The 16,800-nt window shown below is 44.6% G+C and overlaps 1 protein-coding gene across 1 annotated transcript; it reads right to left on the reverse strand.

Annotated features, from left to right (window-relative positions):
• Positions 1 to 252: 252 nt before the first annotated feature.
• On the reverse strand, positions 253 to 16,800 carry LOC123995167 (adenylate cyclase type 3-like). The gene is made up of 20 exons (XM_046298575.1): positions 15,244 to 16,800; positions 13,276 to 13,425; positions 12,206 to 12,336; positions 11,910 to 12,021; positions 11,128 to 11,255; positions 10,800 to 10,958; positions 10,510 to 10,675; positions 10,269 to 10,370; positions 10,048 to 10,157; positions 9,739 to 9,900; positions 3,995 to 4,082; positions 3,782 to 3,898; positions 2,629 to 2,900; positions 2,426 to 2,507; positions 2,062 to 2,220; positions 1,771 to 1,917; positions 1,572 to 1,688; positions 1,333 to 1,459; positions 1,128 to 1,252; positions 253 to 961 (listed from the first exon to the last, which is right to left on the reverse strand). The coding sequence occupies exons 1-20, from the start codon at positions 15,919 to 15,921 to the stop codon at positions 773 to 775; spliced, it is 3,321 nt and encodes a 1,106-aa protein (XP_046154531.1). The 5' UTR covers positions 15,922 to 16,800; the 3' UTR covers positions 253 to 772.

A 16,800-nucleotide genomic window follows, 5' to 3' on the forward strand; every position in this document is an offset into this window, starting at 1 on the left:
TGTAAGTCGCTCTGGATAAGAGCGTCTGCTAAATGACTTAAATGTAAAATGTAAATGTGTTGGGACTCTGCTGTTGGGACAGCTTTATGTAGGCCTTAACAGTTTGTGGGCACTGATTGTCACATTTGTCACCGTTATAGTGCAAATCATGTATTGTTTAGTGTTGTGGCTTAGCTGGCAAGCAGCCCACAATTTTTTGTTTGCCCCACCAAGACATTACATGTAAAGAATAATCGCCACACAAACCTCGTAAAAAGTGAATGAAAACATTTTTTATCAACACTTTATAAATACAAAATCTATCAAGCGTCATTATCTTACAAAACCCGAGCTTGACTGTTTAAACTGTTTAAAAACAATAAAAGAACATAGAGGATCATCATACTGAAGGCAAACTGTCACACTAGTGAGTTTAGTTGATGTCAATATGGACTTAGGGTGTAGTGATATGTTGTTCTATGAAGTAGTTGCCTATATCTAAATATATAAACAAATATTTTGTACATGTACCCACCCATCAAAAGGTATGATTTTATATTTTTCACTTGAACTATCAGTTACCATAGAATCCAGAAGCGGCTAGTACAGAATTGAGTGTGTTTTTGTTTTCTTAGCCTGTTTCGAAACAGTATGCTTGCCTATGCATTAACTGTACACTTGTCTATGATTTTTAAGTTTGATCTGTCATAGCATTTCTATAGGATGTTACATAAGAATGATGAATCCGTGTGTATTCTCTACTGTCTGTTGTTTCAGCAGGTGTGGGTCAGGATCAGGAATGGTCCACTACTTGGTGAGGAAGGGTAGTAGTAGTGGTGGGACCAGTGCCGTTGTTACTAGTTTTGTCTTTCCCTTTCATGAAGAAGGTTAGTAGCTCCCCCTTCCCCTTGACAAAGATGGGGCCTCTCCTGACGAAGCGGAATCCGTACTCCTTTAGGATGTCATAACAGTCCTCCACCACCTGGGGGAAGCACATCATAGGGTAATGACGGATAAAAATGGGACATTATAGGACGTAGAAAGAAAACTGTTTATCAAGATTAAAGAGAGGAGAAGAAGGGAAAAGATTGAAGAAAATAAGGGGGAAAGAGAGGAGGGTAGTAGACAGGTGAGGAAATGTGTGTTACCTGGATGTTGCCCATCACCCCTGTAGACTCCATTCTGCTGGCTACGTTGACTGTGTTGCCCCAGATGTCATAATGAGGTTTACGAGCACCAATCACTCCAGCCAAAACCGAGCCCTTATTCAGACCTAAGAGGAAGAGACATGTCACTCAAACACACACACTCACGCACGCTCGCAGGCACACGCACACACACACACACACTTACCGATGCGTAGCATGAAGTTGTTGAAGGACTGGTCGTTGAGTTTGGTGAGAGTGACCTTCATGGCCAGAGCAAAGTCTGCCAGGTCAGCTAAGTGCTGCCAACGTTCTAACAATGACTGTTCCTCTATCTGAAGGGGAGAAATAGAGCCTTCATCATTATCATCATCATCAACGCCATTAGTCATGCTGATATACATTGAGCTTGATGATGTATTCTGTGTTGTCAGTTGCTGTGGTTACCGGGCGGTTGCAGTATCCGTTGGTGTTGCTCTCGGGTGTGACTCCAGACGCAGCCATGTAGGTGCTTCCTATAGTCTTAATCTTAGTGATGAAGCGGAACTCATTCCTGTCCAACAGCTGGCAGGGGAGCAAGGAAGTTAATTATCCCGTTACTGTACTAAAACACACACACACACAGAGAGAGCGAGAGATCACTCACACTGTCAAAGTCAGAGATAATCTCATTGAGGATCCTCAGACACTCTATGCCCCCATTGTTGATGCCCTCCTCTGTGTAGAAGTCTGAGAAGTTGGGGATGGAGGCAAACATCACTCCTATCTCATCGTATGACTGGCTGTACAGCTCCTACAGAGGAGAAACAAAATTGATGGGTAAGAAAAAAACACTCAAGCTCATCATACATCCTTTTACAATTTCCTGTATTTTTTGAATGCCCTTTCTTTGAGTCTCGCTCCCTTTTTGTTTGTATGTTAATTGTCCCTCTCTCACCTCGTCTCTCTTCTTAGAACCAAGGAAGTGTTTGGCTACATGTTCAGGCAGCATGTTGGTGACCAGCGCTTCATTCCAGCGCCTCATCTCAAACACCCTCTCCTTCTGGTCATGCACCTCAATCTTCCACAGGAAAAGCTTCCGCGACTGCCTCTCCACCTGGTGAAAAAGAGGAGGGTGGAGTGTAAGAGAGGGAGTGTTTCAAGCAAGCTCACACAGACTAGTGCTGTCGGGGGGATCAGTAACAACAGCAAGTCTTTCTCAGTTTGTATGATTGACGAGTTCGAGGCTGATGCTCGTGGACGTCTGACTCAATGTGAATAGGAGGTGTGATTGTGAGGATGTTCAGGAGGAGGTAACCCACATGTCTGGCAAAGTAGTAGAAGCAGATCATCATGATCATGATCATCACTGTCATAAGGTACTTGGAAGGGACTATAGACATCCTGAGGATGCGAGAGGGAGAGAGAACACATTGAGTATCCACAGCTTTCTACTTTACCTGCCAATATAACTACCATGTAAGTACATGTTTTTAGCACCACTTGAGGGATTATAGTTCCTCACCTGTAGCTGGTGAATCGTATGAAGTCATACAGGTCGTAGATATCCCTCCAGCTGTAGATGTTGACGGCGCCCGTTGCCACAATGACCAGCAGCATGAGCCCCAGCTTGACCAGGTGGCTCACCTGCACCAGCATGGTGGTCGCCACAAGCGACAGCACCGCCATATAGCTGTAGTGTTTAGGGTTTTCTGCACAACCTCCGTCACCTAGCGACTCCCTGCTGAGGCCAGCACTGATGTTGAGGAACAGGAAGGGAGGCTGGACACAGCTCAGCTACAATGTCAAGAGGGGTTGGGGTGAGAAATGTTCAATCCATAAACTAAGGCAATACTCCAGTAGTGGCATGCACTATAACTCCCCTAATGCTATGTTAGCATGTAATGTTACAAAAAACGTCAGTGTAACATTTAAACAAAAACAAACTAAAGCAATATTTTAACTCAAGCATAATTTGGGCAACATTGCAGTGGCCGCACATTCTCTATGCTCCACACTCCACTAGACATCTCTGCGCCACTGATAATTCCTCTCTTGACATTTGGGAGTCCTGTTCCTGCCTAACAGAAAAAGCAGTAAAGTGTGGAACAGGCTGTCCCTGTTGGGCCTTCCAAATGAGCGTGCAGGCAGTGAGAGACAGCTAACTCTCTGTAATGGACCCCTATGGGGATGGGTAGGTTTTGACTACGTGGTATCAGAAACCTGTATATAATGATGAAATGCTCATGTCTCCGCCCTAACAATGGGAGTTGTTGTTCCAAAGGCGGGAAGACAGGCGACAAGCTGATGTCCAAAATAAGCCCATAGAAACGCATTGGGCTTACTTTGGACAGATTTTGGTGAGAGGGAAACCTGTCGCTTCGCCTCTTCCTCTCTGGTGGTATACAGCTACGACTGAAAGTCATTTTTTTGCAGCAGGTTAGGAGAACTTACGCAGCAGGTTAGGACAATTAACATAGCAGGTTAAGGTTAGGAAAATGTTTAGGGTTAGCTAAAATGCTCTCCTAACCTGTTACAAAAAAAAATCACTTCCGGTCTTAGCTGTACTCCATCTCGTCACAACCGGATAGGTACTCAGACACAAATCGTTTAGAAGGTACTGAAGAGTATGATAGCAAAAAGGTAAGAACACACACAAGCTGAAAAAATTGGCTCACCATATCGGCAATCTCAGCCATGGTTAAAACAAAGATGGCTGCCATGGCCCAGGTGTTCCGTGCCCAACGGGTTCGATCGATCCACATCGAGAACGACACGAGCCTCTTCGAGAACATCTTTTACACAGACAAACATTATTATAATCACCATCATCACTGCCATTATCATCACCACCTCCATCATTATCATCATCATCAGAGGAGGAGACTCACACGAGGGAAGACGGCAGCCATGGAGCAGATAGTGAGAATGAGCAGCAATCCCTCTCCAATCGCCAGGGTCACATAGTTCACTACCAGCCTGTCAGACAGAGGCACACATACTAAACTCAGCAAAAAACGAAACGTCCTCTCACTGACAAGTGCATTTATTTTCAGCAAAATTAACGTGTATATATTTGTATGAACATAACAAGATTCAACATCTGAGACATGAACTGAACAAGTTCCACAGACATGTGACTAACAGAAATGGAATAATGTGTCCCTGAACAAAGGAGGGGTCAAAATCAAAAGTAACAGTCAGTATCTGGTGTGGCCACCAGCGGAATTAGGTACTGCAGTGCATCTCCTCTTCATGGACTGCACCAGATTTGCCAGTTCTTGCTGTGAGATGTTACCCCACTCTTCTACCAAGGCACCTGCAAGTTCATGGTCATTTCTGGGGGGAATGGCCCTAGCCCTCACCCTCTGATACAACAGGTCCCAGACGTGCTCAATGGGAGATCCGGGCTCTTCGCTGGCCACGGCAGAACAATAACATTCCTGTCTTGCAGGAAATCACGCACATAACTAGCAGTATGGCTGGTGGCATTGTCATGCTGGAGGGTCATGTCAGGATGAGCCTGCAGGAAGGGTACCACATGAGGGAAGAGGATGTCTTCCCTGTAACGCACAGCGTTGAGAGTGAAGAGCACTTTTGCCAGTCCTGTCTGGTCCAGCAATGGTGGGTTTTTGCCCATGGACAACGTTGTTGCCAGTGATGTCTGGTGAGGACCTGCCTTACAACAGGCCTACAAGCCCTATTGCGGACAGTCTGAGCATTGATGGAGGGATTGTGCGTTCCTGGTGTAATTCAGGGAGTTGTTGTTGCAATCTTGTAACTGTCCCGCAGGTGTGATGTTCAGAAGTACCGATCCTGTGCAGGTGTTGTTGCACGTGGTCTGCCACTGCGATGACGATCATCTCTCCATCCTGTCTCCCTGTAGTGTTGTCTAAGGCGTCTCACAGTACGGACATTGCAATTTATTGCCCTGGCCACATCTGCAGTCCTCATGCCTCCATGCAGCATACCTAAGGCACATTCACGCAGATGAGCAGGAACCCTGGGCATCTGTCTTTTGATGTTTTGCAGTGACAGTAGAAATGCCTCTTTAGAGTCCTAAGTTTTCATAACTGTGACCTTAATTGCCTACCGTCTGTAAGCTGTTAGTGTCTTAACGGGGCGGCAGGGTAGCCTAGTGGTTAGAGCGTTGGACTAGCCCCCGAGCTGACAAGGTGCAAATCTGTCGTTCTGCCCCTGAACAGGCAGTTAGCCCACTGTTCCTAGGCCGTCATTGAAAATAAGAATTTGTTCTTAACTGACTTGCCTGGTTAAATAAAGGTAAAATAAAAAATTAAATTAACAACCGTTACACAGGTGCATGTTCATTAATTGTTTATGGTTCATTGAACATTCATAGGAAACAGTGTTTTTTACATTTTTATGACTTCTTTAAGGGGTGGATCAGCTTAATATTGCGGAAAGATTGTTGCTTCCATCAATGTAATTGTCTGCTTCATTTTCAATCCCCCATATATTTTTTGTTAAATATATATATCCACATACATACACGTATGCATATATATACACATATATACCTATATAGATATACATACTTTTTAAAGAATATACCTTTATTATTCCCCTCAAACCCTACCACCCTTCCCCCAATTGGTGTAAACTAATAAACACTTTGGCTTTTACCTGCAATTTATACATCTTATATACATTCTACAGACACAGTCTATTTTACAATAGTTATTTTTGTGTTTGTTTTTAGTCCTTCCTCTATTTCTGATGTCCATCCAGTTTGATTTCTATTTGTAACTGTGCTATTTCACAAAAAGTTCTGAACCTATATACATTTTACAGACCCTGTATGTTTTACATGGTTTATCTTGTTATTAGTCCCACCCTTCATCTCCATTCAACCCCTCCCATCTCTCTCAACATCATCCATTTTGGATTTCTATTCGCCATATATTTTTTCAACTGTGTGTTTCCTGTAAACAATAGATATTATATTCCTTCTCTTTTAGCCAGGTAAATACTGATCATCTTTTCTTATTCTCTGCTAGGCCATTACAATTCTAACTGGCTATACTTATTTCACCACTTACCATAATGAGACACACCTTTCAATTCTATTTATCAAAATATATGTTTGTTTACGTACCATTAAAAAGTAACACGATGATTAAGTGTCTATTTAGCTGTACCATGATATTTGCATTGCCACTAAGTAAACCTCCAATTGGTCCCCACTATTCCACCTGCTAAAAGCCCTCATCCAGAGTTGGGTTGTCATCCCAATGCCTGGCAGACCACCCCCGAATCCCGTAGCCCTGAAAAGACTGGGATTCTTCCTTCGAAAAGAGAACACAGTGCCATTTACAGAACAGAAGTAGATCAACCGCCAAATGCATTTCCATCGCCCTCACCTTGATTTGTATTATACTAGGCCATCAAAAGAAATATATATTTAAAATCCTGTTTCTTATTTTCCACAATTAGCTATTAATATTTGTTGTAATGTGGGCAGTTTATGCAAAGGGTTTTACCTCTCACCAGTCTCGCCATTACCAAAATTACAAGTAATTATTATATTAGCGAACAATTATTGTGAATCATCCTATATTGTCCCTAACATCTTTTACTTCTGTATGTGCGCAACAGTTGTGGGTTACGCACATACACCCACACACTCAACCACAGGCTCACATTCTCAACAGTTGTGGGTTACGCACATACACCCACACACTCAACCACAGGCTCACATTCTCAACAGTTGTGGGTTACGCACATACACCCACACACTCAACCACAGGCTCACATTCTCAACAGTTGTGGGTTACGCACATACACCCACACACTCAACCACAGGCTCACATTCTCAACAGTTGTGGGTTACGCACATACACCCACACACTCAACCACAGGCTCACATTCTCAACAGTTGTGGGTTACGCACATACACCCACACACTCAACCACAGGCTCACATTCTCAACAGTTGTGGGTTACGCACATACACCCACACACTCAACCACCGGCTCACATTCTCAACAGTTGTGGGTTACGCACATACACCCACACACTCAACCACCGGCTCACATTCTCAACAGTTGTGGGTTACGCACATACACCCACACACTCAACCACAGGCTCACATTCTCAACAGTTGTGGGTTACGCACACCCACACACTACCACAGGCTCACACACTCAACCACAGGCTCACATTCTCAACAGTTGTGGGTTACGCACATACACCCACACACTCAACCACAGGCTCACATTCTCAACAGTTGTGGGTTACGCACATACACCCACACACTCAACCACAGGCTCACATTCTCAACAGTTGTGGGTTACGCACATACACCCACACACTCAACCACAGGCTCACATTCTCAACAGTTGTGGGTTACGCACATACACCCACACACTCAACCACCGGCTCACATTCTCAACAGTTGTGGGTTACGCACATACACCCACACACTCAACCACCGGCTCACATTCTCAACAGTTGTGGGTTACGCATACACCCACACACTCAACCACACTCACCTCACAGTTGTGGGTTACACTCAACCACAGGCTCACATTCTCAACAGTTGTGGGTTACGCACATACACCCACACACTCAACCACAGGCTCACATTCTCAACAGTTGTGGGTTACGCACATACACCCACACACTCAACCACAGGCTCACATTCTCAACAGTTGTGGGTTACGCACATACACCCACACACTCAACCACAGGCTCACATTCTCAACAGTTGTGGGTTACGCACATACACCCACACACTCAACCACAGGCTCACATTCTCAACAGTTGTGGGTTACGCACATACACCCACACACTCAACCACAGGCTCACATTCTCAACAGTTGTGGGTTACGCACATACACCCACACACTCAACCACAGGCTCACATTCTCAACAGTTGTGGGTTACGCACATACACCCACACACTCAACCACAGGCTCACATTCTCAACAGTTGTGGGTTACGCACATACACCCACACACTCAACCACAGGCTCACATTCTCAACAGTTGTGGGTTACGCACATACACCCACACACTCAACCACAGGCTCACATTCTCAACAGTTGTGGGTTACGCACATACACCCACACACTCAACCACAGGCTCACATTCTCAACAGTTGTGGGTTACGCACATACACCCACACACTCAACCACAGGCTCACATTCTCAACAGTTGTGGGTTACGCACATACACCCACACACTCAACCACAGGCTCACATTCTCAACAGTTGTGGGTTACGCACATACACCCACACACTCAACCACAGGCTCACATTCTCAACAGTTGTGGGTTACGCACATACACCCACACACTCAACCACAGGCTCACATTCTCAACAGTTGTGGGTTACGCACATACACCCACACACTCAACCACAGGCTCACATTCTCAACAGTTGTGGGTTACGCACATACACCCACACACTCAACCACAGGCTCACATTCTCAACAGTTGTGGGTTACGCACATACACCCACACACTCAACCACAGGCTCACATTCTCAACAGTTGTGGGTTACGCACATACACCCACACACTCAACCACAGACTCACATTCTCAACAGTTGTGGGTTACACACATACACCCACACACTCAACCACAGGCTCACATTCTCAACAGTTGTGGGTTACGCACATACACCCACACACTCAACCACAGGCTCACATTCTCAACAGTTGCACCATACCAGAGCCCAACTCAAGAAAGGGCTTGATTTACGAATGCATATACAGTTGCAGCTGTATGAGAAGGCCTGCAAGACTGTGCAAAAAAATGGGCAGAAATGGAAAGATTTTATGAACCATTGTCACGTCCTAGATGATGGAGGCCAAATATACACCTTTTCCCTGAAATACCCACAACACGGTCCCCCGTATTGACCATATTCCCAAGCATCTCCATGCAGTCAGACTTTTGATTTTGTGCCACCAGGGCCACAATAATATTCCCCCTCTCTGAATGTCCGAGTGTGACCCCCTCCCCATGGGCTACTGCAGCAAGTGTTGCCATCACTGCCAATGCCTGGGTGGGGGCAGCCCACCGGAAGCCCCACCGGCTAGGTACAAGGTCACTCAATGACACACTTTCCCAAATATAACAAATAACATAAAATAAATAAACACACCACACCATCCACTGTGTCTTCTGTTTACTGAGTTTTTATCATCATCATGTTGAATTAGTGATTGAGTGTTCCAATTAGTTATATTTGAAGATCAATAAAAAAAATATAGATTTTCTATTTCATTTTTACAAACCATAACCGGGCTAGAATTGTGTTAAATTATTTTCCTCGTCTATAAGAACTTTGTAATTTTTAAAATAACCATGGACTAGTCTTTGTGTCTCTGAACAACTGGTTATCAATATATAGTTTATTGAGGACGAGAGCTACTCGTTTCCCTTTTAGTCTATTTTCCTTGAAAATTGGATACAGAACTTTACGCAGTACTGCAATTTTGTGAAACAGTGTTTAAACCCTTTACAATGAAGATCTGTGAAGATATTTGGATTTTTACAAATGATGTTTTAAAGACAGTGTCCTGAAAAAGGGACGTTTATGTTTATGTTGTAGTTTATGTTGTAGTACAGTATATTTAATATTTTGTGTTGAATATAATGTGTGAACTCACATTGGGTCTATGAGGACCTCCATGCCTGCAGAGAAAAAGAGGACCAGGCAGCTGCAGCAGAAAGCTACACCACTCTGTCTTTCCTTCTCTGCAGAGTAACGCTCCTCCAACTCCCCATCCACAAACTGCAGGGACACAGGGTTGGTCCGACGCTCCTTCGCACTGATAGAAAGAGAGAGAGAGAGAGAGAGAGAGAGAGAGAGAGAGAGAGAGAGAGATCAAAAGAGTGAGAGATGGTATATACTTTTCCTTCTTCTTTGCTTTGTCCCCCCAGCCTGTCCTCCCTTTCCCCTTCTCCTCCTCTCTTACGTCTCTTCGTTCTCTCTCTCCAGCAGCTCCAGGTGCAGTAGTCTGTTCAGCTCCTGTTCACTCTCCCTGGCATCTACTTTCTTTTTTATTTGACGCCGAGGGCTCGTCACCTAGGCAACACAGGTCAGAGGTCATGGATAGGCTCGTAGTGAAATTCATACAATTAGTCAAATCTAATCAAAATCTTAAAAGAAAATATGGAAGTTAGGGGTTAGGTGTACCTGTGTTTTTGCTTCCTGTTTGCGCTCTGTGGGCGTGCCCCGGACAGAACCGACACTCCCATTGGTCTCTGTGGTGTTAATCAACTGGGGAGAGATTCTATTCTGAAAAATGACGAGTGAGGAGAGACAGAGAGAGAGAGCAATATAAAACATTTAATGTACAGAACCAGGCCAGAAAAGAGCGAGGAATGTAAAACATTACATTTATAGAACCAGGCCAGACAGAGAGGTCATCACTTACTACCCTGTTGAGTCCGTTGACCTGGGTGGTTTCCTTGGAGAACACCACCAGGTAGGTATCTATGCCTTTCTCCAGCAGGTACTCACACCTCTCCCCTCCGTTTCCTGGCTCCAGGTCAAACTCTCCATGCAGACACTCCATGGTGCTCTGGGAGATGTGGACACGCCTGGAGAACACGCACACCCATAGACACACACTGTCTATGTACCCTCTTGGCAATGAAAGTGACACTCAGAGACATTACTAGTGACCTCTCCCTGGGCCATTTGGTCTTGCTGTACATTTCTTACCCAGGTATCCCTCCTGACTCCATCTTGTTGGCCACAGTGACATCAGTGGACCAGACATCAAACTGCCACCTCCTCTGTCCCAGCACCCCTCCCAACACAGTGCCTGTGTGCACCCCCACACGCATGTCAACCTCTGTCTTAGTCTTCTCACGCACATACCTGAGTTTGGACGGAAAAGGGGTTCATTCAATTCAGTTTTTCTAAATGCTATCCTTTTCTAAATTGCACATCCCTCATGCTCACTCTTCCACCCTCCTCTCCCACCTATCCCACCCTTCTTCCCCCCTTCCTCCTCCTTTTCCTTCCTCTCCTCCTTCCCCTCACTTACGAGATGGCCTCCACCATGGCCAGGCCCATCATGATGGAACAGGCTGCGTGGTCATCACGGTAATCAGGCAGGCCACAGATACAGTAGTAACAGTCTCCCAGGATCTTGATACGCAACTGGTGGTGTTGCTGTATGGAGGGAGGGAGGGTGGATATAGAGAGAGACACAATGACAGGAATAATATGAATGTCAGTATGTTATGAGATGTGTGTGTTTGCGAGAGAAATAAACAGTGTATTTTAAAGACAGCAGAAGTATCCTTATGGAAGAGATAGGTGAGTCGGATGAATGTGAAAGTCACCTAAGATAACGTATTGTTGTGAGAGATAAGGAGAGACCAACACAAGGAGGCAGAGAAACACGACCATGAGACAAAGCAAGGTATAGTGCAGGGTTCTCCAACTGGCGGCCGGCGGGCCGAATTTGGTCCGTGGGTGTTTTTATTTGGCTCCCCAAGTTTTTTGAGCAATTTTTTAAATGTTATTTTTATTGTTGGACAGAAAAGACTGTACAAACACCAGGAAATCCACTCCAAGTGATTTTCATTTTGGAAATCTATTCCCAATTATTCCCTATAGAGAAGACACGTGATCGTATACAAATGTAAGAATTTTTTAATATTATGGTTTAGTCAAATATTATATCTGTTTGGGCATTTTACGGTCAATTTGCAATTCAAAATGATTTGTAATTATGCTCCGGCTCCCCGACCATCCACTCAAGAAAAAAAATGGACCGTGGCTGAATCTAGTTGACGATTCCTGGTATAGAGAGAAACTCACAGCAGCTAGCTTGTCAAAGCGGGCGAACAGTTCGTTGAGCAGCTTGACCAGCTCTTGTGCACTACACGCTGAGGAGAGCTGCGTAAAACCAACTATATCAGCAAATAGGATACTGTAAGAGAGAGGGAGGGAGAGAGAGAGAGAAGAGGGGGAGAGAAAGGGGAAGGCAGAGAAAACTAACTTGCTTAATAGGTTCGCTCAATTTCCATGTGTTAAAGTACAGATGATTGTCATGAGTATTTCTGAATGATAGCACATCTTCACGTTCGCATTACGTTATATTAACATTGTCGAACCTGACGTTCTCATGACGGTACATGTACATGGTGTTGAACTGCTGCACTTCGTTCTGGTTAGCCTGTTTCTTCATGCCCTCCAGCATCTCTTCTGCTATGTGTTTGGGCAGGATGGACAGCAACAACTCCTCCTGCACACACAAAGACAGAGACAGACGTGTTTGTGTGTGTGTGTGAGTGTGTGCGCGTGCCTGCGCACAGCGCGTACTGCATGTTTGAGACAGGAGTATAATTTCTGTGAGCATCCTCTCAGGGCCGCGTCGTCGTGGCAATGTGAAGCAGTCAGATGTGTTCTGATTGGCTGGCTGCACCCGTCTCCTAGAAGCCTCCACTGCCTCTTTGCCACTCTGGGAATTCTGTCTTTCTAACGTATTTCTCTCTCTCCCTCTGTCTCTCTCTCTCTCTCCAGGGCCCATACTGTTTGCTCTACAAATAGTAGCAGTCAGGGAAAAGCATAACAGAGGATGGAAGGGACACAATAATAATTGGCTCATCAGCTGCAGTGAATTAGGGTCGACTCAGTTAATTTGACAGTAATGACAGAGAGGATTGTGTGAGGGGACAGGAGACAGAGGAGAGAGAAGGGGGAGATGACAGAGAGAGAATGGAAAGATGAGAGAGAGAGAGGAAAAGGCAAGAGAAGAAAGAAAGAGGGAAGTGATGGAAAGAGACATTAGCCCTGGTCCCACACCTCTGCATACCTCAGTACGTATGGGACCTCCTTAACAATGCCTCTACTGTAAAGATAACAACAGTCTGTCTAATCAGCCCTTTAGACCAGAGCCAGAGACAACACACTGCAATTAGAGCAGTCCTGGGATATCCAGCACACTGCTAACAGCTAGAGGTGATAGCACACTGCTAACAGCTAGAGGTGACAGCACACTGCTAACAGCTAGAGGTGACAGCACACTGCTAACAGCTAGAGGTGACAGCACACTGCTAACAGCTAGAGGTGACAGCACACTGCTAACAGCTACAGAAGACAGCCGGTAACAGGTCACTCGGGCATCAGGGCACACACATACACACAAACGCACGGATGCAGACGCCCGCGCACACATATCTACCTGCTGGGTGCTCTGCTCCTCCAGGGTGAGTTTGACCTCCAGGGACTGGCGCGCCTCCAGGAAGGCCGTTCGGTACTTCCTGTCGGCCATGTAGTATGATATCACGCCCACAGTGACCGCACAAAGGTACAACACCCAGTTAGCCAGGAGCTGGGGGAAGGGATGAACATAACGTGGCTGAAAACGAAGTCCTGACTGACTGAGGTTGTGAGGGATGCAGAGGGAGCGTTGCGTTCCTAAGTGACAACTCTCACTGAGTACAGTGAGCAGGTTCAACAACATTTTCCAAAATTACACTCAGCTCGAAGGGTGTCCCACAGATCCCTGCACAGCTGGCTTGCATAACCTGACACACAAAGGCAACTTAATGGTGATTAGCTAAGTTTGGAGTGTGTGTGATGTTTCAGGTCCTCTCACCTGTATCATGCCCTATCTCACCAGCCAGTGTTGAGCCTGTCCTCTTTCCCACAGAGCAAATTGTCCAGTGTTGATTTTTCAATGTAACATTTCTAGTGTTGATTCAGGAGTTAAGTCAAATTAAATGTAAGTGTATGTTTCACTTGCTTTGGAGACAACAGTTGTAGACCAACAGTGAAAAGCTTACTTACGGGCCCTTCCCAACAATGCAGATGAAGACATAATATTCAAAAAATCTATAAATAATAACACAAGGAATAAATACACAATGATTAACGAGTCGATGTGCAGGGGTACGGGGTAATTGTGGCGGATACTGTTTGTACACATAAGCAGGGATAAAGTGACTTGGCAACAGGATAGATAATAAATAATAACAGCAGGGTATGTGATGAGTCAAAAGAGTTAGTGCAAAAAGGGTCAATGCAGTTAGCTAGGGTATTTAACTACTTATCAGTCTTATGGCTTGAAGGTTGAAGCTGTTCAGGGTCCTGTTGTAAGAGTGAAATTAACACATTGGAGTAAATTAACCCCCAGTGTTATTTAAAAAAATATATTATTAATATCTGTATTTTTGATTGATTAATCACATGCTACACAAAGACAAATGACATTTTTCGAAACTAATCCAAACAATTTGCTATATTTATTGCACCATTACTGAAATGGTTTAGGTTGTCTTCTTACTAACTTCAAGCAACCCTGACAGTCATTCTGAATGCAGGTTGAGGGTGAATAAAAATTCCAACTGTTGGATATCCTAACGCTGGCTGTATTCCAATTGGTATAACACCTCACTTTGCAAGCCAGCATAATGTGACTTGCAGGCCTGGTGTGGCCTGAAAACCAGGAGTTGCCAAACACCACTGTGTTAGGATGAAACTAGGCCCTCAAGGTAAGTCTTAATCATATACGTATTGTATTGTCATGAATGGCATAATAATGGCATTTGCCTATGTACTCACTTGGTGAAAGCCACACACCTTTAAAATAAAATAATTAAATAACAATGTCTCTGTCACTAACAATTACAGTCATGGGTGATAACTCTACAATTCGCTTGAAAAGATGATCTGGAAAATATGAAATTAGGCTATACACCATACAGTGTTAAAACAACACGCCAAAATGATTTACTCTAATACTACAGGTGTTCATTTTGTACACTGAAAAAGCGTAATAGTGACAGCACTAAGCAAAGTAAGTCAATTTTACTCTAAATCAAGTGTTATGTTTTACACTGTAGGTGTTGCATATTACTCTACAGTAGAGTTATGAAAACACCACAATTAAGTTCATTTGAAAACTTAAAGAGTTGAATGTGGAACACTGCAATAGAGTTACATCTTTAACACTTTCAAAAGTGTTATTTTAACACCAGTTCAGTGGGATTCATATGTTCACTGAAAATAGTGTAAATGTAATACTTTCCGAGTTAAATGTACACCCTGATTTTGCTGAGCACTCACCTACCAGCACCCCTTCCCTTTTTGCCCACCTTTGTTCCACTCACCCCATCCCAATCTGTACCCACATCCACCTCTCCTTTACCTGTCTGAGCAGTATGGTTCCCTGCAGGCTGTCCTGGTGCCTTTGGGCGATAGTGACCCCCAGCACCAGGGTATGGATCCCACAGGACAGAGCTGTGAGCAGTAGGAGAGGGACCAGGGTCAGGGGCAGTGTCAGGAAGCAGGAGAAGCTGAAGAAAACCTGCCAGCCCGCTGTGTCACTGGCTTGGGGGAAAAGCTGGTAGTTCAGCCCCAGGTAGCACAGCACGTGCACGGCAATCATCAACCAGAGTATGTATGGTATCGCACCGCGCACAACAAGCGTCGCGGGGAGTTTGCGCAGTCGGCAAAGCGTGTAGAGTACAATATCCGCAGCAAGTCCAACTGCTGCGACCACGATCATTGCACGTTTGTCTGTCGTGTACACCACTGCGCACATGACAATGACATAGCAGTTGAAAAGCGCCGCAAACACCACCAGCACGAGAAGAGTCTCCTGTCGCTGTCGTCGGAAGTAGACCTGGTAGAGCTGCTCGAGGGACTCGGGCGCAAAGGTGAGGCGCATGATGCGCGGCAAGCACACGCAGCAGCCGGTGTTGCGCACGGTCACCTCGTGCGTACGACCTGCCCCGTGCCCGTTGTCCGATGAGACTGTGGCCGAACATTCTCCAGTATCCTCTGCAGACTGCTCCGTGTCCGTGTAAACCCGGTTTAGAGACATATTGGAGCCTGAGTAAAAGTTCCAGTCTCAGTGAAGGTAATCCGTAATCCTATGTTTCTCCAAAGCGCACTAGATCCTTGAGTGCGCAAGCAGACAGGGATGTTTAGCTTCAGATATTCAGTGAGATGTCACGAAAGGAAAACCCTGTCATTGCTTTTCAGGGGAATTAATGACGTGATGACATAGCCTAACCACAGTAGGCTAACTAAAAGTGTCTCCCGTGAATCGCATCAGACCCTCATTTTAACGACGTCCAACATATCGTGTGAAGACTTGGTCTGACTAACACCACCAAGTTTGACATAACCTCCCCTTACCGTTGTGAAAAAAATATGTCTATGTTTTCCGATTCAAGATTATGTCAGCTCTGTAAAATAATAACATTCGCGATGCTTGAAGATTTCTCCCTCGCCTACCAGATCACACAGTCACTATCTCTGCGCCACTGTCCACCGTTTCCATGGCAAAACTCGCAATCTCACAAGTGTAGAGCAGCAGACAATACAATCATATTTGTTTTCCTTTTATATAGACTGATACTCGGTGATCTCAAAAAGACATAATTTGTTTCTTGTCTTGATTCACTTTGCCTTGGATAGATAACAACCGATAGTTATCCAATTACGCATAACGCTGACACATCATATCCAACTCTACAGTATGAAAACAAAATAATGGTAATACTTTGAAATATGTCAAATACAAAATATCATTATTCATTCATTCTAAAGTAGGCCAAAGTCATCTAAAAGCATTAGACATATCCATTTGAAATAGATCAAACGCAATATATTCAATATCATCTAAAACAATTACAATCTTAGTGCAAATGTGGTATTTAAAAACTTGACAACAGGTTTGTTTAACTCAAATAGTTGT

The sequence above is a fragment of the Oncorhynchus gorbuscha genome, linkage group LG14 (assembly GCF_021184085.1).
Source record: "Oncorhynchus gorbuscha isolate QuinsamMale2020 ecotype Even-year linkage group LG14, OgorEven_v1.0, whole genome shotgun sequence".
In the NCBI taxonomy this organism is placed as follows: Eukaryota; Metazoa; Chordata; class Actinopteri; order Salmoniformes; family Salmonidae; genus Oncorhynchus; species Oncorhynchus gorbuscha.